Source organism: Siphateles boraxobius, unplaced genomic scaffold (genome assembly GCF_051911475.1).
Source record: "Siphateles boraxobius isolate OS27281-9 unplaced genomic scaffold, OSU_SipBor_1 130, whole genome shotgun sequence".
Classification (NCBI taxonomy): domain Eukaryota; kingdom Metazoa; phylum Chordata; class Actinopteri; order Cypriniformes; family Leuciscidae; genus Siphateles; species Siphateles boraxobius.
In genome coordinates, this window is record NW_027508734.1 from 46,198,288 (window position 1) to 46,218,305 (window position 20,018).

The following is a 20,018-nucleotide window of genomic DNA, read 5'->3' on the forward strand; positions in this document are numbered from 1 at the left end:
AGATAGATAGATAGATAGATAGATAGATAGATAGATAGATAGATAGATAGATAGATAGTATAGCCTATATTTAAAAATGTGAATAATTTACTGAATATAGGCTGTGCAAGAACATAAGTTTAGAATTGTTGTGCTTCCTCTTACAGGTGTGACAGAAGAGGAGGCATTATACAGACTGACTGAAATTGGATTATGACATTAGGGTTTATGACACAATCATATAGAAAACATTAGCATATGGTTATCAATAATTCTTTCAAAAATCGTAATGAAGTGTGAAGAACACGTTGGATTTCACTCGAGAACTTTTTTTTAAAAGTCTATTTGAGAGAGACATACGCGCTAGCCCTGACTCCCAATTAATCACGCGAGAATGAAGATAGAACACGCGGATTGGTCGCTTGGAGACCAATTAAATCCAGGCTGAGTCCTTCCTGACAGAGAATCGGGATAAAAAGTTTGAAGTGGCCGCTCTAGTAGTTCGAAGTTTGGTGATTTGGAGGGAGGGGGTTAAATCCAGATAGAGAAGATGAGCGACACAGAGGCGTCTGAACAACCTCAGCCCGAGAGAAAAGTCATTGGTAGGGGTTCAGTGGCTTTAGCGACAATAATACATTTATTTAATACACATTACAAATCGTAATAATGAACACGTCATGTTTATGGAAGACGCGAATGACAGGCTTTAGAATTCAGAAAATGTTACTTTTCGTATTGATCAGCTGTTTATTCTAAGCTTGTGTTTTGCTTGAACTTTCGACAGTAGGCCTATCGTTTTTCAGAAAATGGTTTTACTTTTGAGGCAATAGTTTATTTTACACTTGCGAATTTGCATGAATACTATCGATAAAAAGAGTTACTCTTCACTGTGCGGTCTGGTCGTCTCGTTTGGGATTTCATTTTCTGTATGTACACAAAGAGAAATTGAAGTAGCATGTCTGGTATGATCTAAAGTTGGACATATTTGAAGCAGGTTCAGCGTTTGGCTGTTTACACCTTGAAAGTGCGTTGATGACCCACATTTATGCACGCCGTTACCATGTGCTTTATGTGGGAGGGATTTAACTGCAGGTGTGTTGCATGTCGTTAAGTAAAAGCTTTACATTATTAGCCATAATTGACCATGTTTACCCTTGGGTCGCCAAAATCTAGTGAGAAAACTGAATTATTGGGCCAAAAACACGTATTTTCGTCTCCCTTTATGTCTGAACAAATTAAGTGGTTGAAAGGTTTCAAAGTTTACAGTTAATAATTCACACACGTTGCCCACAGTGTTCCAATGAGTCTGTTTGCCGGGCTTTGCTTGAGCATACGAATCCTGTCAGAACACACCAGCCACTCAAAATAACTTCTTATTAGATGGTGATTCATTATTTTTATGATCTGTTGCAGCAACAGGTGTGCAAGGAACTGTGAAATGGTTCAATGTGCGCAATGGATATGGCTTTATCAATAGGTAGGTTAATGCTGAAAGGACTCCTCACCGGTCAGGCTAACTGTATGCACAAATATACAATCTGATGGGTCAAATACAGTGGGGTCCAAACGTCTTTGACCACTAGTGCAGGCATTTTAAATGTATTTTAAATTCTAAAACGTTATTTCCAGGTTTAAACAATGAAAGCCCAAATTTCAAAGTGATCTCAGACTTCTGGACCCCCTCTATGTATAATTATATAGCATTTGAATTATCAGTTGTTTTTTCTTTTTCTTCACAAATATCAAATACGTTGTCTTAGTCTGTTTAAAATTTAATTGAATTGCCTTTTTGGTCCACAGAAATGATACTAAAGAAGATGTATTTGTTCATCAGGTAATGTTTACTTTATAAATGCATTGCAACCTTTAATTTAAACCATTTTAAATATATTTTTTGGTGGAGTAATGGCACTAGTCTGTCTTCTGAACAGATCAATGGCTAAGATGTTAAATGCAAACATGCCTTTCTTGCCTAGTAAGTTTAAATGACATTTACAAAAAAGAAAACATACCAATATGCATCACCTATACAGAAATCCTGGATTTCAAGTGCTCCTAAGATATCAACATTACTTTTGAAATGGTTTGACTTCACTACTTAACTCCCCGATCACTGATTGAAAATAAATGTTATGCTAAGATGTGCCTTTTCCCTTTGAGCAGACTGCAATAAAAAAGAATAACCCAAGAAAGTTCCTTAGAAGCGTGGGGGACGGTGAGGTTGTGGAGTTTGACGTTGTCGAAGCAGCTAAAGTGAGTGGTTCTGGATCATTCAAAATATTGTTAAAGGAATATAGTGAGTTTTATTGCTCAATTTTCACTCTAAAACTGTAGGGCTCAGAGGCAGCGAATGTGACCGGTCCAGGGGGTATACCTGTTAAAGGCAGCCGATACGCCCCCAATAAACGCAGATTTCGGAGGCGCTTTTACCCTCGTAGTGCACGTCCTGCTGAAGCAGAGGAGAAAGCTGGAGAAGCCGGGGATGCTCCAACTGATCCCACAACCGAGGGAGAGGGCAGCGAAGAGAAAGGAGCCCCTCGGCCACGTCCTCGGCGCCAGCGTCCACGCAGGAGACCTGTTCCACCACAAGGCGAGGTGAAGTCATTTGGATGCTTTTTATCTGTAGGTCTACCCTACCTTAGATTAATTGTATTTTTGAAACTTTGATTATGAAATGTCTCCAGGGCCTATAAAATTCACTGAGTACATGAGCTAGATTGTGTTCAATGTTAAGTTTTAATATTCAGCATGATATTAAGCCTTTAAACTTTAGCTCATTTTGTTTTATTACTGTACACAACTGGTCAGTGAGTTTTGCAGTTATCTGTCTCCGCTCTAGGGAGAAGCAGGCGAGAAGAATGAGGAAGTAGATGGTGCCCAGCAGAGGCCGCCACCTCGCAGGTTCAGACCTCGATTTCGAAGGTTCATATCACCACTTTTATATACCGACAGACCAGGGGCTGTATGTATAAAGCTGCTCAGAGTAAAATTTTAGTCTTAAGCGTGTCAATATTCTAAGAATGACGTAATTGTATTCTAAGTCTGATTCATAAAGGCTCATGTGCTAAGACTTGGTTTCAGCTCCTAAATTATTTAAGAGTACTGGAGTGGTATCCTAACCTTGGAGTAACAATATTGCAGCCAAGAGGAAGAGACTGCACACTTTCCAAAAAATAAAAAAAAATAAAAAAAATATATATATATATATAATGTTATGACGACAGGGAGTTGATAAAACCTTACAGGCTTGATCGTTAAGGTATTCTTTTTGTAACTGACCTTGTAAGAAATGTAATAACTTCTCCCACCCTATAAGTCAATGCTCTGACTGCAACAGTGAAAAATGAAAAATGCAACAGTGCATCAGTGATGACTTGGGGCCCATCAATCCACAGTAAGCAGGGTCTGAAATTGCACTGGTGTGGCACTAACCACACCAAAAATACAATAATGGCCAAAAGTGATGTCCAGAGGTTTTTGTTTTTAAATGACCTAAACATCAGAATATTATATATATAAATATATATTATAATACATATTTTAAAACATGAAGGAAGAACAAAACATTAAACTTAGTGAAGGTATTTTTCTGACAATTATTTGGCAAAAGGCGAACTACAGGTTTTAGAAGAATAGAAAACTCCTAAGAAGAAAATCTGTTATTAATGTCACTGATTCTCTCTTAAGCAGATGTTCAAAATTTCTTTGCATCATCTGGCATGTTTCATTGCATTATCCCAAATAAATCTCTAAGCACAACTACTCAATAAGCTTCCAATATCTTTAACACATTTTTAATAATATTTGGATAAAGGGTGAAGATTTTAATTTTCCTAGGCTGGACAACACTTTTGGCCTCTAACTGTATGGCAGTTTATTGACTTTACAACTGATCTTCAAACCATGCAGCAAAAGCATGCCACTTTTGAGGATTGCAATCTTCCCTGGAGTTGTTGGAGGTGCTGATGGAATTCATGTTCACCTCATTGCTCTAACTGTAAATTAGACCTGTATCAAAAAAGTGTTCCACAGCATTAATACTAATTCGTGATCATTTTGCACAATGCAAAGCAATTAATTAAAATATTAAAGTTCCAGTGTCTTTAAAATGATTTTATTATAATTGCATGAAATGAGTGGTGTCATGCTGCTGTGACTTCACCCTTCCAGGCTCACTATTGGCTGATTCAGAGTTGAGGGTGGCCATTTTGGGTTGATGACATTGTAGTCCTTTGTTGCCTGAAGTAGCACTTAAGTGTTGAGAACTCTTAAGAATCAGTCTTAGACCTTCCTGAAAGTTGCTATTAGCTTTTTTTATAAAAGTTTATTACTCTTGGTCAAGTCCTACTTTTTTACTAAGAATTTTGACACTTTAAGTCAAAGCTTTAGACTCGATTTTATAGTTTCGAAGTTTTATACATGCGGGCCCTGATTTGAGACTGGAAACGGACAGTGTTGTCTTTAGTCAAATTCACAGTGGTGGTCAATTGAATGGAAATAAGGAGTTGGGTCAAATATTAAGACGCCCTAAATTTTAAAAAGTTGATTTAAGGCTGGAAAAAGTCTTGAATAATATGTAGTCTTGAATACTATTTAATTTAATTTATAATGCCTGTTTGACCAGCTCTAATCACCATTTCTAAATGTGTTGAATGTGTTCTGGTAAAACCTTGTTTTTTGACTAAATTAAATCAACACTGAACTGACGCCAGCTGAATTTCTCATATTTGATGAAGTTTGCATCATTGAATGTTATTTTCCTGTTTGTTACCGTGAAGTGCTATATAAATTATATATAAATAAAGGTGACTTGACTATTAATTTGCACGATGCCTTCAGAGGTCTTCAATTTCATTGCCTTAAACATGCAAGAGAGCCTGTGCTTGTTTATTGTATTTTATGCGAAAGTCGCTCTTCTGTGATGTCCAGGCCGTTCCAACCCCGGCCACCCCCTGGAGAGACTCAACAGACGGTAGCCCCTGCAGAAGAGCAAGAGTCACCCCCTAAAGAGGACCAGACCAATGGGGAGCAGACAGAAGAGCAGTCCCGGAAACCCCGCAGGCAGTTCAGTCGGCGCAGACAGAGGAAATCTGAATCTGGTACCTCTAAAGTAAGTGGTTTCCAGAAAAACACCAGACTGAACTGATGTAGTTGAGCTTGACAATATTAGCTTTGTCCTCGCTGCCTGACTTTAGTAATATTAAGATTAGCTGCCACAATTCTGGAACGGGGCTATTTTCTTTGGGCACTGCTGGACATGCAAATAATCAGACATATATATTAGTCAAAAAAAAAATTGACTTCAAAACAATGCATCTTAGCCTAATATAACTCTGTCCCACAACTGTGTTCAGCTAGATTGTATAAATATCTGGCTTGTCATTGTTTAGGATGGAGACGAACCTGAAAAACCTGAGTCCCCAGCTCGGGCCTCCAAGCCTGCTAATGTCACATCCTCTTCTGAAATGTCCCCTAAAAATGAGGTGAGTTGTATATGCATGTCTTTAGTTTTTTCTGGCCAATGACATAAATGTGCACTAACAACAGTTGTTTTTCCCTGTGTAGGCACCTGTCCCTACATCTTCCAAGCCCTCAGAATGATTTCTGTGACCTGGAAGAAGTCATGTGACCCTGGCAAGAGGTGGGACTTCCAGAGCTAAACTGATTGAGGTGGTAAAGTGTTTCGGCCATCAAACTACAACTGCTGTTAAAATGGATAAAATGTTGTCGGCTTGCAAAATTAGGCAGCAGCCACTTCATATTCTAAAATGCTTATTTCCGGTTTTTCTTGCATTTTAAAAAGTTGAGAAAAATTATTTGGTTTTAATTTGCAAAGACAATCCGTGTATCATTCAGTCAATCCTGTTTTGATTTAACTAAAAATCAAGGTGAAATATATTTACGTTCAAGTGAAGAAAATTAATAAACTGCTTGAATATTCAATCTCTATATGTGGGCAGGAATGAAATGCACCTTTCCGCTGTTTGGTTAACCAAAGAGGTTAACCGTGTCGTCATCAGTTTTTCCTCAGTTACGTGCAACAGAATAATATTCATCCATTGCTTCAGTTAGATTAATTCTTGTATTTATGGCAACTACGTTTCATCTTTCTCATGAAACAACCAGACTAACGAATGTCACAACACAAATTCAACAATAAATTCACCTGTTTCGTCAATTGGGTGTGGCAAAAAAAATCATAAAATGAATCAAGATATAAATTATTAAATTGTAAGCCAAATCTATTACATTAATACATTGAATTGGGTATATTACAGGCCTACGTTATTTGTCCTGACGTTCATCCAATTTATTCTGTATTCTTCTAACTGTTATTCTGACAACCAGAGCACAACAGAATGCGTGAACTGCTGTGCACTCACATAGATGTACACAGGATTGCAACGCCAAGATTTTTGCTTGATTACATTTTCGGTTTGTTTCTCACCAAACACTGCCTTTAGAACATAACTTGCATCGGATTATTTTGACACATTTGTATCTGTGAAACTTAATGAAAGTCACTGTTTTCTGCCATTTTAAATGGGCAAGCATAAGCAGCACATTTTTATTTCTTCAAAAAGGTAATTAGGCTTTGGAACATATTCAATTGGAGTATTGTCCTAGTTCACAGTTTATTTACCCCCCTAACTTAATTGAACTAAGCAGGTAAATGCACCTACATTGTAGTGAAGTGCAAACCAGTATTGTTTTAAATGTAAATATGCAGCAGTCATAGCTTTTTGTTTTAGCTGAGATTTTTATAAATTGATTATCGGCTGGTGTGCCAAAGATGTAGGCTAACGGTTAATGTATGGAGGCAGATCCAAGGTATGTTCATATTTCTGAAATAAACGCCTATAATAACCTATTTCTCTGGCATGCGTAGTTGGCCATGAACCGGTCTATTACTTTGACAGATGAAAGCCCTGTCTAGGCGAAGTACGGTTTGTGTAAAGCCATTCATTAGTCTAGTTGTTTGATGAGAAGGAGATGAAATGTTGCAATAAATGCTTAAGAATCCGTACACTGACAAATTCACATTCGTTTAATTTTAGTTTTGCACTGTTTTATATGCAAGTTCAGCATATGTCTGAATGTTTACTATAACTGTTGTCATCTCCCACTGTCCTTTATGTTGCCCTTGTTTTTCTCTTTAATGCCTTACATTTAGTTCTTGTGTCACTACATAGGTTCCAAGATGGGTTAGTTTGAATGTTTGACGAGACCGGCGAGGTTCAACCCCCCAAACATCTTGGCCCTTGCTTCTACGTCATTGTCCCTCCCCCCCAAACTGATCCACTGCTTGTGGTCTGGACCCTTCATCTGTCAGGGAGAGAGAAAGAGGGATGGATGGAACACACTGGTGGGGAAGGGAGGGTTGGGTTGATGCACACTTGGCCATTTAAAAGTAAATGGCAAAAAAAAAAATTAAAACCCTGCTCTAAAAGCCCATTATATTTACAATATTTCCCCTTAATAGTTTTGTTCTGTACTATGGGTGATGAGCAGTAGAGAAAATGTGACCAGTTGGCTACTTTAAGTTCATCAAAGAGAGGAAATGCCATCCAGTGTGATGAGCACAGCACAGACTCTTCTCTTACTTGTAACTTGATAAAAGGGGAAAACACGCATCCAATCAAAATACAATTTGGTTTAAAAATTGTCCCTTTTTTCTTTTATTTTGGTATGTACTTTACTTTGGTGGGGATTTTGCACAATGCCAGTAAAGTAAATAAATTATTTGCTGAGACTCCTCCTGACTCTTCTTTTTTTTTTTTTTTTTTTTTTTGAGCAGGTCATTGTTGACAGACACAAGCTTAATTTATCCATGTCTGTTGTGCCAAACCTTGTTGAAAAGCTGGTCACACTTCCTGTGCTTGTAAATGTACAGTTGGTTTGTCAGAACAAAAACATGTTTTATTCCATCATATAAATAAGTTAAAGTTACACCTCAGAATATGGCATATAGTGACAATATAAGTCAACATATAAGGAATATAGGTCTTTTTTTGCACTCATCAAATGGCACACATCTTAGATTTAATTTCTCAGTGAAACCTTTTTTTTTTTAAATATATTTCTAGTATAGTGAATACGAAATGTTCTCTATATATTAAGCGCAAACAATTTCCTATATAATTCCAATGAAGTTATACATGTCTGAAATTACAAAATGTGCATGTATTGATGTTTGATTCTGGCATTAAAATATTGAAGGTTTGAAATGACTAGTTTCTCTAATGTGTGTTGAGGATGGTGTATGATAGAAGCATTAAATATCTACTGGTAAAATTTTAGCTTTGTGCAAAAACTTTTGACAGCATTTGACAGTTTGTTACTAATCAGTATTAGAATGTTTCATGGACCCTTTTCACAGACTGTACTAGATTTGCAATGTTGATAACTGTGGAAACATTAAAGTTTACACATAATGCTATACTTCTGTTATATTATCTTAGTTGACAGTAAATTACAAAAATTAATCAACGCTGCTGAATTTTAAATCTTAAATTAAAATTTTACATCTTATTCTCTTCTGACTGCTGTAATCAACCTCTGTGTATTTTTTCCCTCTTTTGGAAAGTTATGAAAACACTATCACAGATGTTTTGACCCAAATATGAAGACTTCTGATTCTCAAAACCCTGGAAATGTGAAAAGGGTCCATTATCCAAATATAACGCTAAAATGAAAAGAACAGTCTATGATCTACTAGTTGTATGCAAAAGCATAGCTGGCTTTGTGGTGTATGGAAACCTTTGTGCAGTTAAATTGCAGAGTTCCAAATCTCAAGTCTTGCTCCTTTTTAAACAACATTGCACTTTCTCCCAAAGTCCAACATCCTTCTTTATAATACTTAATTTCCAAAGTCCACATAGTCTCTTCTGAGTTGTAATGTCTTTTTGGTATGAATCTTCCTCTCCGAGCCACGAAGAAAGGTAAATTGTGGTGATTCTGGCCCCCATCGACAATCTCTCTCTTTCTCAGGCTTCAGTTCTCTGTCCCATCAGATCCTAGGTAGTCTAGCTCTGTACTGTGTTTCCCTTGATCCATGTCTAGGTCCATGTCCATCATGTTTTGTGGATGACCATGGAAGGTGGCTGAGATCTGGTCAAAAGTCTTGCCTCGTGTCTCAGGAACTCGGAAGAATGTGAAGACCAGAAAGAAAAGGAGGAGCACAGCGAAGATCAGGAAAACATATGGACCACATAGGTTCTGTGGTAAGAAGAGTTAGAGTTTGATAGATTTAAGACACATTTGATATATATTGGATTGTTGAAATCCAGAATAAAACAATGTTTCCACCGCACTTACAGCAACATACGGGAAGCTCATGCCAATTATGAAGTTGGCAGTCCAGTTGGAGCAGCCAGCTACTGCCATGGCTGCTGGTCTGGGACCTTGTGAGAAGAGTTCAGCCACAAAGAACCAAGGGATAGGACCTGGCCCTACCTCAAAGAAAGCCACAAAACCAAAAATGGCCATCATGCTAATGTAGCTCATTGATGGCACAGTCTCCTGTCAATGAACAAAGAAAAAAGAGTTAATGATCCATCCACTTTGCTAAAGCAGAGTGTTGTTTTATACAGTTATACCTTCTTGTATGTCTATGCTACAAAACAACAGTTCATTCACTATTTGAATTTTCCAAAAGTTAAAAAGTGATGATAATTTTGACAACATTCACTGACAAGGACAAATGCTATTGTCAAGTGATTTTCTCTAAATTAAGAGTACTTTTTCCAGTAACTATTTTTAAGCAAATAGTTAAAAGGGAAATCTACGAAGTTAAAAAAAAAAAAGCCACATATTTTGCCTTCCTTTTCCTGATAAGTATTTTGGGCTGACCAGTAATGTGAGGGCAATTGTCATGATGATGGCACAGATACACATTCCAGCAAGTCCAAGCATGTGGAGTGTCCGGCGACCCATCCGCTCAACCAGGAAGACCTGTAGATTGAAAAAGTGAGCAATAGACAGTGAGTGATGTCAGTAATTTGTAATGTATTTGTAGTTTGGCTTGGTTTATGCTAATAATCTGGTTCATATTGTTTGATTTTTTTTTCATTTAATATTATATATTAATTATTTAAAAGAAATTATAACATACCGAGACTATAGTGAAAGCACAATTGACAACTCCAGCACCTATGGTGGCGTAAACCGGACTCTCCACCCCAGCCTTCTTGAAGATGTCAGTAGAATAATAGAAGATCTGAGCAGTGGAATGCAAGAGCAATTGTGAGAATTGGTTCAAAAACATGTCACACACAAATGCAGTTTGTTTCAGTTTACTGTTCTAAAAAAAAACATCTTTACTGCCATAAATGAAAATGTATTAAAAGTCTTCTTTCTCTTAATGGGAAAAGCGTTAATTTAGCGTGTGCTAATGTTAATGGGGATAAATGATTACATTTAAACATTAATCGTTTAGCCCAACACTTTATTTTTTTCGCTACCATTACAAAGGGTCAGTTACATTTACATTAAGTAATTTTAGAAAACTAATTTAGGTAATGGAGCAATTCAAACCCTGCAGAAGAGCTGCATTCAACTTTTTTTTAAACTTTAAACTAATCTCAGTTAATCTTTCTTTTTTTAGATAACTGAGCACAATCTTTTTTTTTCTCCATTCTGTCTCCTGATGGGAGTTTTGGTTCTTTGCCACTGTCACCTTAGTCATAACATAAGCAAACCAAAAGCCAGAGACAAATCAGACACAATTATTTGTTGTATTTAACAAATAATCTTTAAAACTCACTCTGGGATCTATGGTCCCATCCCCCCAACAAGGGGAAGAAGGGTCTTGGTTACCATGACTACGATCAGATAAGTTGGTTTTATTGCTGTTAAAAATGTGGTCACGTGGAAAAAGCAGAAGCCATAGAAAAGACCCACATCCCTTAAAATAGATTTTGCATCAATTTATGGATGAACTGATCTATAAATGAACATGCACCCCAGGACACTGTGTGAATGATTTACCGTCTTGTGTACTATTATGTCTTTGATACTACAGTATGTATTTTATTATACAACCAACGGTCAATGTAACCCCACATGTATCGTGTCTCCTATCTAATTAATCCTCATTTAATGACTCACACTTTAGTGTACATCATCTTCATTTATATAGCACTTTTAACAATATTGGCTCTTTCAAAGCAGCTTTACAGTGATAATTAAAGTAACAGAGATTGTTTTGGCTTTACAGCAGCTCTAGAATAAACTTATTGTCCAGCTAAAGTTAGTTTTGATTGATTCACTTCCGTCACAATGATTACTAGGGCCGCTAACGCGACACTGTTCTAACAGAAAACCTTTAAAGCGATCCAGCTGCTCATTTGCATAAAACAGTGCCTGGCGGCTCTGAGAATTTTTTATCACTTCCACATGGCCACGTGAATTGGAATTATCCAGACAACGTTTTATCAGTACAGAGGTAAAGGGAAGGAGGCCTTCACAAGGGAGAGACTAGTTGACACTTCAGGACTGCGTTGTCATCGTGTCCAGGTTCAAATCCAGTCGGGATAGAATTATCCCGACAACGTATTATCAGTACAGAGGTAAAGGGAAGGAGGCCTTCACAAGGGAGAGACTACTTGACACTTGAGGACTGCGTTGTCATCGTGTCCAGGCGCAGGTTCTTCATCCGATCCGGATACGGCCTGGATCCGGCAGACTGCGGTAAACCACGGGATAAACAGAGAGACTAATATTAGTGTAGACGCCATCCTTCTTATGATGTACAAAGTACATCAGGATTTATGGGAAGTGTTCCCGGTCCCGGCTGATCTAAACTATGCAGCCTAACATCGAATTATAAAAGTCTATAATGTGTTATGTGTATGCTAAGCCAAAGAGATCTGTTTTTAGTCTAGATTTGAACTGACAGTACATTGACAGTACATTTAAAATGTATACGATGTTTAATAGGTAGCCAATGAAGTGTTGACAGAACCGGGCTAATATGGTCATACTTCCTGCTGCATTTTGGACCAGCTGTAGTTTATGTATTAAACGTGCAGGGCAACCACCCAGTAGAGCATTACAATAATCTAGCCTTGATGTCATGAACGCATGAACCAATTGTTCTGCATTTTTCATTGAGAGCATATGACGTAATTTAGATATATATTTAAGATGAAAAAAATGCTGTTTTACAGATACAAGACACGTGACTTTCAAATGAAAGTGCAGGTTTCCATTGAATGAAGCCCTAGCTTGACGCTTTGTCCCCTCCCTTCATCCGAATACTCATCAATAAATCCACAGGACCACTCGTAAAAAAATTATCCGTTTACTCGGTTAGCAACAAAAACATCAGAACAGGAATATTGCAGAAAATAAAAATGATTAATTAATGACAAAAAAGGGGAGAGAGAGAGAAAGAAAAAAGGTCAAAAAAACGTGTGGCTCCACTCTCTGCTTGCCTGATTGTACACTGACGTAACGTCACCAACTCTCGTGAGAGTATTCCAAGCAATTAAAGGTGCATGCGGTTAAAGGTAAAACGTGATAACAGTCCTATTCCCAAAATATCACCAATCTAATATAAATGCACTCTAAATTATTCACACACATTTTAGATAATTACACAATTAACTCCTTGCATTACTGTAAATATTAACTGCATCAACTTGTAAATACTGTAAATATTCCCTTCAATTTCCTCTCCAGAAATGAATCATGTAAATTACTGTTTAATACATAAATTAAAATTATTTATCAGTTAACTGCATTTAGGCTCCTACAGAAAGATTGGTATCAAAGAGCACATCCAGGTTCCTAACCAATGACAAGCACTTGACAGAGCAGCCATGAAGTGTTAGACAGTATTCTAGGTTATTACGTGAGGACGTTTTTTGTCCAATAATTAGAATCTCTGTTTTTTCAGAATTAAGTAGTAGGAAATTACTAGTCTTCCCGTTTTTTATATCAGCTATGCATTCCATTAATTTTGTGGATTGTAAGTTTCGTCAGGGCGTGACGAAATATAGAGCTGAGTATCATCAGTATAACAGTGAAAACTAATGCCATGCTTCCTAACGATATCTCCTAAGGGTAGCATGTACAGAGTGAACAGCAACGATCCTAGTACTGAGCCTTGTGGTACACCATACTGAACTTTTGACCGATAAGACATCTCTTCATTTACTGCTACAAACTGATAACAGTCAGATAAGTATGATTTAAACCATGCTAGTGCAATTCCACTAATGCCAACATAATTTTCAAATCTATTTAAAAGAATGTTGTGGTCGATAGTGTCAAATGCAGCACTAAGATCGAGTAGCACTAATACAGAGATACAACCACGATCGGATGATAAGAGCAAATACGTAATTTGTGACTCTAATGAAAGCTGTCTCAGTACTATGATACGGTCTAAATCCTGATTGAAAATTCTCACAGATACCATTTATTTCTGAAAAGGAACATAGTTGTGAAGATACTGCCTTTTCTAGTATCTTTGACAGAAAAGGTCGATTTGAGATCGGCCTGTAATTGACTAATTCTGTAGGATCAAGTTGCGTTTTTTTAACAAGCGGTTTAATCATAGCCAGCTGAAACGTTTTTGGTACGTATATGACTAATGACAAAGATGAATTAATGATATTAAGTAGAAGATTTATGACCTCTGGAAGCATCTCTTTCAATAGTGTATTCGGTATAGGTTCTAACATACATGTTGTTGATTTAGATGATTTAACGAGTTTATAAAATTCACCCTCGCCTATAGCAATGAATGAATCAAATTTTTCGTCAGTGAGACTACACTGCTCTGTCTGATGCGGTACTGTAGTAGACGGTTGCATAGTTATAATTTTCTCCCAGATATTATCAATCTTGTAAGTAAAAAACTTAATAAAGTCATTACTGCTGTGCTGCTTGGAAACATCTGGGCTTGAAGCTTTATTTTTCATTAGTTTAGCCACTTTTTCAAATAAATAACTAGGGTTTTGTTTATTTTCCTCTAATAGGGTTGAAAAATAAGCAGATGTGGCAGTTTTTAAGGCCTCTCTGTATGCAATCGTGCTCTCTTTCCATGAAATGCGAAATACCTCTAGTTTTGTTTTCTTCCAGTTTAGCTCCATTTCTCTGGCTGCTCTCTTAAAGGATCAGTTCACCTCAAAATGAAAATTTCCTAATAATTTAGTCACCCCAATGCCATCTAAAATATCCATGTCTTTCTTTCCTCAGTGGAAGAGAAAATAAGTATTTTGAGGAAAACATTTCTGGATTTTTCTTCGAACAATGGACTTCAATGGCAACCAGTGTTTTGAAGTCCAAATCAATGCAGTTTCAAAGGTCTTTAAAGTGCTTGAAAATGCTGTGCATGATCGCAGCTGAGGAAGAGGGTCTTATCTAGCAAAACGATAGGTCATTTAAAAAAATAAAAAAATATATATATACTTCTTAACAACAATTGTTCAGATTGAGCTGATCTTCAAGGCGCCGGGAACTACGTCATCACGTTGAAAGGTCACACTAAAAAAAAACACGTTTAGGTTTTAAAAGATTAAGGGTGCTACACCTGCCTCGTTTAGTTCGGTTGAATCGCACTAGAGTTCGTTTTCCCCCTTGGTGCGGTTCGTTTGGGCAGGTGTAAAAGCAGCAATCGCACTAAGGTGCACACCAAAAGCGGACCAAACAAGCGTCCCGAGACCTCCTCGAAGAGGTGGTCTCGGTACGCTTTCAAACGAACTCTGGAGCGGTTCGTTTGTGGTGAGAACGTGATCCGACCTCGAACAGACCTCGAAAATTTTTGGACTAAAAGCTGCCATAGTCAAACAGAATTATTATTTATATTTTCAATAGTGCTCCCTTTAAGCCATGACTGACTTACCGTGTTCTGCACTCTCACTAAAATCTCATCATAAACACTGAAGTTGTCCGCACTGCACAGTGAATTTCTTATTTATATCGCGTCTAGACTTTGTTGTTTATGGGGGGATCTGCGAAAGGATAAAGCTCGTGCTGATTCTGAACATAACTTACATTGTGAGCGAATTCTCCACATGTCTGCCAGATTTCGCTTTTTGTTTACTTCCGGGAGTTCTGTTGGAATTTTCCCGCATGTTAATTCTGACCAATCTAAGTGCAGTTGTGGAAATATGTTCAAGACACATCTGGCCAACGAGTGGTGTGGATGTTGTCACGTGACTGCATTTTGGTTCGTTTCATCATCTCATCAACTGATTCGGACCAGAGCAATCAGTGTGTCGCTCCATTTCTCTGGCTGCTCTCTTAATGTCACATTCACCACCGTCTGTGTCTTCACTACACTTCCCAGCATCCTCTGTCATCATCACCTGCACCTGCGCCTCATCACCCTCATCATCATCATCACCGTCACCTGTTGTCCTTGTCATTATCTGTGTATTTAAGTTCCCCTCTCACGCTTGTCTTTGCTGGTTATTGTTTGTGCACTAGCACACTGTTCTGTTTGTTTGGGTATTTACTTATTGGAATAAAACCTTTGCTATTTTGTAACTTCGCCTACCTTCATCTTCTTCATCCACCCGAGGACGTGACAGAATAACCAGCCCAACAAAGAGTCAGCATGGGAATTCTTCTCTACCCGGTTTACCCAGCTCACTCTCTACTCACCACTTTCCAAAATGGATTGTCTATAGAGGATTACATCGCCGAGTTCCTGGAACTCTCTGCTGGGGTAAGCTGGTCAGATGATGTCTTTAAAACTGTCTTTTGGTTGGGCTTAGACAGTCATCTGTACCAGCAAGCCCCAGCAGCAGCTTTTCCAGGAACCTTTGCCAGTTACCTCGATCATGTGTTGTGGTTGAGTGGGTCAGCCTTCACCGTTGGTGAGGCTGAAGATGACATCACCACTCAATCACACCCACCAGCCATCTTCACCACGCCACCCGCCTTCATCCGGAATTCAGTTGCCGGCCCACCAGAGCCTTCATCGCTGGTCCCGTCCAGTTCAGATTCTTCACCTCTGGTCCTCGTCCAGAATCCGATGGAGTGGGATTTAATAGACTTTTGCACTGAGCCCTCGCCGCTGGTTCCGTCCAGCCCAGAGACCCCTTCACCGCTGGTTCCGTCCAGCCCAGAGACCCCTTCGCCGCTGGTTCCGTCCAGCCCAGAGACCCCTTCGCCGCTGGTTCCGTCCAGCCCAGAGACCCCGTCGCCGCTGGTTCCGTCCAGCCCAGAGACCCCTTCGCCGCTGGTACCGTCCAGCCCAGAGACCCCTTCACCGCTGGTTCCGTCCAGCCCAGAGACCCCTTCACCGCTGGCGCCGTCCAGCCCAGACACTTTTTCACCGCTGGCACCGACCGGTCCAGAGTCCTCTTCACCGCTGAGTCCGTCCTGTCCAGAGGCCGTCACTCACCCCAAGTATTTTTGAGGGGGGGGGCAGTAGGCCCTCGCCACGGCCGCCCGAAGGGTCCTCACCGCCACGGCCACCCGAAGGGTCCTCACCGCCAAGGCCGCCCCGAAGGGGCCTCACTGCCGCCAGAAGGGTCCTCACTGCCGTGGTCGCCTGTAGGGTATGCTCCGCCCTGGCCGCCTGCACGCCCTGCTCTGCCCTGGCCGCCTGCTCGCCCTGGCCGCCTGCACGTCCTGCTCCGCCCTGGGCGCCTGCACGTCCTGCTCCACCCTGGCCGGCTGCACGTCCTGCTCCGACTAGGCCGCCTGCTCGTCCTGCGCCGCCCTGGCCGCCCGAGGGGTCGCCTCCGCCAGGACCGCCCAGGGGGTGGTCTCCTATTCCGCCATGGCCGCCTGGACCATCCTGGAGTCCGTCCTGCTGCACCCGGTCCTCCTTCCCGTCACGGACTCCAGGATGCCCATCCCCCCTCCCCTGTTCTGTCTTGTACGGCGCGGGTCGCGCCTAGCGGGAGGGGGGAGTTATATCACATTCACCACCGTCTGTGTCTTCACTACACTTCCCAGCATCCCCTGTCATCATCACCTGCACCTGCGCCTCATCACCCTCATCATCATCATCACCGTCACCTGTTGCCCTTGTCATTATCTGTGTATTTAAGTTCCCCTCTCACGCTTGTCTTTGCTGGTTATTGTTTGTGCACTAGCACACTGTTCTGTTTGTTTGGGTATTTACTTCTTTGAATAAAACCTTTGCTATTTTGTAACTTCGCCTACCTTCATCTTCTTCATCCACCCGAGGACGTTACACTTAAAGGATCAGTTCACCTCAAAATGAAAATTTCCTAATAATTTACTCACCCCAAATCCATCTAAGATATCCATGTCTTTCTTTCCTCAGTGGAAGAGAAAATAAGTATTTTGAGGAAAACATTTCTGGATTTTTCTTCGAACAATGGACTTCAATGGCAACCAGCGTTTTGAACTCCAAATCAATGCAGTTTCAATGGTCTTTAAAGTGCTTGAAAATGCTGTGCATGAATCCCAGCTGAGGAAGAGGGTCTTATCTAGCGAAACGATAGGTCATTTAAAAAAATAAAAATAAAAATATATATATATACTTTTTAACTACAATTGTTCAGATTGAGCTGATCTGCAACGCGCCGGGAACTACGTCATCACGTTGAAAGGTCACACTAAAAAAAAAACGTTTAGGTTTTAAAAGATTAAGGGTGCTACACCTGCCTTGTTTAGTTCGGTTGAATCGCACTAGAGTTCGTTTTCCCCCTTGGTGCGGTTCGTTTGGGCAGGTGTAAAAGCAGCAATCGCACTAAGGTGTGCACCAAAAGCGGACCAAACAAGCGTACCGAGACCTCCTCGAAGAGGTGGTCTCGGTATGCTTTCAAACGAACTCTGGAGCGGTTCGTTTGTGGTGAGAACGTGATCCGACCTCGAACAGACCTCGAACATTTTTGGACTAAAAGCTGCCGTAGTCAAACAGAATTATTATTTATATTGTCAATAGTGCTCCCTTTAAGCCATGACTGACTTACCGTGTTCTGCACTCTCACTAAAATCTCATCATAAACACTGAAGTTGTCCGCACTGCACAGTGAATTTCTTATTTATATCGCGTCTAGACTTTGTTGTTTATGGGGGGATTTGCGAAAGGATAAAGCTCGTGCTGATTCTGAACATAACTTACATTGTGAGCGAATTCTCCACATGTCTGCCAGATTTCGCTTTTTGTTTACTTCCGGGAGTTCTGTTGGAATTTTCCCGCACGTTAATTCTGACCAATCTAAGTGCAGTTGTGGAAATATGTTCCAGACACATCTGGCCAACGAGCGGTGTGGATGTTGTCACGTGACTGCATTTTGGTTCGTTTCATCATCTCATCAACTGATTCGGACCAGAGCAATCAGTGTGGTGTGAAAAACCAAAACGACTGAAAATGATACAAAGTATAATTTTTCGCCCTTAGTCCGGACCAAATGAAACGAACTACAGGTGTGAAAGCACCCTTAAACACCCAGCTTACACACACGTAAGGACCATTTTAAACAATAATATGACACAAAGACATAAATATGTCATTCAACATACAATACAATTTGAACTATCCTCCTTCGCACGGTGACCTTTCAACGTGATGACGTAGTTCCCGGCACGTTGCAGATCAGCTCAATCCGAACAATTGTAGTTAAAAAGTATATATATATATATATATATATATATATATATATATATTTTTTTTTTTTGAAAATGACCTATCGTTTTCTTACGCGTCATGACCCGCCAAAATGAGAGTGGCTTAGGGTATAAAAGCCAGGCTCGTAGGCTGCGTCACTGGTTTCATCAGCTGAAGCGAAAAAACGCTCGTGGCGCCTGCACGGTCAGGTTACGCAATACTCGTTCCCTCTTCTAGAGAGAACCGAGGTTACGTTACAAACCGAGTATCATTCTCTTACGAGAGGTTCTCTCGTATTGCGTAAGTGCACCATATAGTGCAGCTCAACCAGGAGAGCTAACGTCGCGTGAGAGAAGTCTGCGCATGATAATCTGGGCAGGACAAACACTGCTCACACTGACAGAAGTCTAGCCTGCAAGGCGGGAGCTTCCAGGTTATAAAACCTAACAAATGTGGACGGAGAGGCCCAGCCTGCCGCCTCACAAATGTCATGAATGGAAATTCCGCTGGACCAAGCCCAAGACGAGGCCACGCCTCTGGTGGAATGCGCCTTGATGCCAAAAGGGCATTGCAGACCTTTAGACTTATAAGCAGATGTGATAGCTTCCACCATCCATCTGGACAGGCTCTGTTTCGCGGCGGCGAGACCCCTGGTGCGCCCACCGAACGAGACAAAGAGCTGTTCCGAACGCTTGAAAGAGGCGGAGCGCGTAATGTAAACCCTCAGCGCCCTGACGGGGCAGAGGAGATTTACATCACCCTCACTATCGGATGCTGGCAGAGCCGAAAGAGAAATTACCTGCGCTCTGAAGGGGGTGCCCAACACTTTAGGGACATAACCATGTCTTTGCTTGAGGATGACTTTAGAGTCATTTGGCCCGAACTCAAGACACGCTGTGCTAACAGATAGCGTGTGTAAATCCCCCACACGTTTAACTGATGACAGAGCTGTTATAAAAACGGTTTTGAGCGAAATCTACTTTAGGTCCACGGAGTCTAATGGTTCAAAGGGGAAAGCTTTCAGGGCCTCTAGGACCAGGGAAAGATCCCACATGGGAACCGACGGGGGTCGCGGGGGATTCATCCGTCTAGCTCCTCTAATGATGCGAATGACGAGCTCGTTCCTTCCTATTGACTGGCTGTGCGTCGACTCAGCGAACGCTGCGACGGCCGCCACATAGACTTTAAGCGTGGATGGGGACCTGCTCTTATCCAACAGCTCTTGAAGGTAGCTAAGCAACCCTGGGACCCCACACATTCGTGGGTCTAGATCTCTATCAGCACACCATTTGGAGAACACCGACCATTTAGACGCGTAAAGCCGCCCCGTAGAGGGAGCTCTGGCTTGTGTAATCGTGTTCATCACTCCTTCTGGCAGTACAACGGGTATCCATTGATTAACCATACGTGCAGAGACCAGCGCTCTGGATGGGGATGCCAGATTGAGCTGCGGGCTAGAGAGAGGAGATCTCTCCTCACCGGAATCGGCCAA

General features: G+C 40.6%; 2 protein-coding genes and 1 long non-coding RNA gene across 5 annotated transcripts in view; 2 read left to right on the forward strand and 1 right to left on the reverse strand.

Moving 5' to 3' along the window:
* The window catches only part of LOC143737774 (uncharacterized), a 146,282-nt gene extending 136,498 nt beyond the window's left edge, over positions 1-9,784 (forward strand). Inside the window, exon 3 of the long non-coding RNA XR_013203714.1 lies at positions 9,772-9,784. This is a non-coding gene — a long non-coding RNA (uncharacterized LOC143737774). The remainder of the gene's footprint in view (positions 1-9,771) is intronic.
* Positions 419-7,735, forward strand: LOC143737761 (Y-box-binding protein 2-A-like). 2 transcript variants are annotated; one of them, XR_013203703.1, is made up of 10 exons: positions 419-581; positions 1,393-1,456; positions 1,780-1,813; positions 2,143-2,232; positions 2,314-2,574; positions 2,819-2,901; positions 4,909-5,089; positions 5,370-5,462; positions 5,545-5,649; positions 7,173-7,735. XR_013203703.1 is itself a non-coding variant. In XM_077229624.1 (10 exons), exons 1-9 carry the CDS (start codon positions 530-532, stop codon positions 5,578-5,580), a joined length of 894 nt encoding a protein of 297 aa, XP_077085739.1. In that variant the 5' UTR covers positions 419-529; the 3' UTR covers positions 5,581-5,620; positions 7,173-7,735. The 2 variants fall into 2 exon arrangements, 1 of the variants encoding a protein (XP_077085739.1); XM_077229624.1 differs by having other exon boundaries at positions 5,545-5,620.
* LOC143737757 (solute carrier family 2, facilitated glucose transporter member 4-like) overlaps positions 7,878-20,018 on the reverse strand; it is a 72,823-nt gene continuing 60,682 nt past the window's right edge. For both annotated transcript variants that reach the window (XM_077229610.1, XM_077229611.1), the window contains 4 exons: positions 10,094-10,198; positions 9,832-9,933; positions 9,298-9,501; positions 7,878-9,198 (listed from right to left, as the gene is read on the reverse strand). In XM_077229610.1, the coding sequence (XP_077085725.1) occupies positions 8,974-9,198; positions 9,298-9,501; positions 9,832-9,933; positions 10,094-10,198 (636 nt within the window). In that variant the 3' untranslated portion in view covers positions 7,878-8,973. The remainder of the gene's footprint in view (positions 9,199-9,297; positions 9,502-9,831; positions 9,934-10,093; positions 10,199-20,018) is intronic.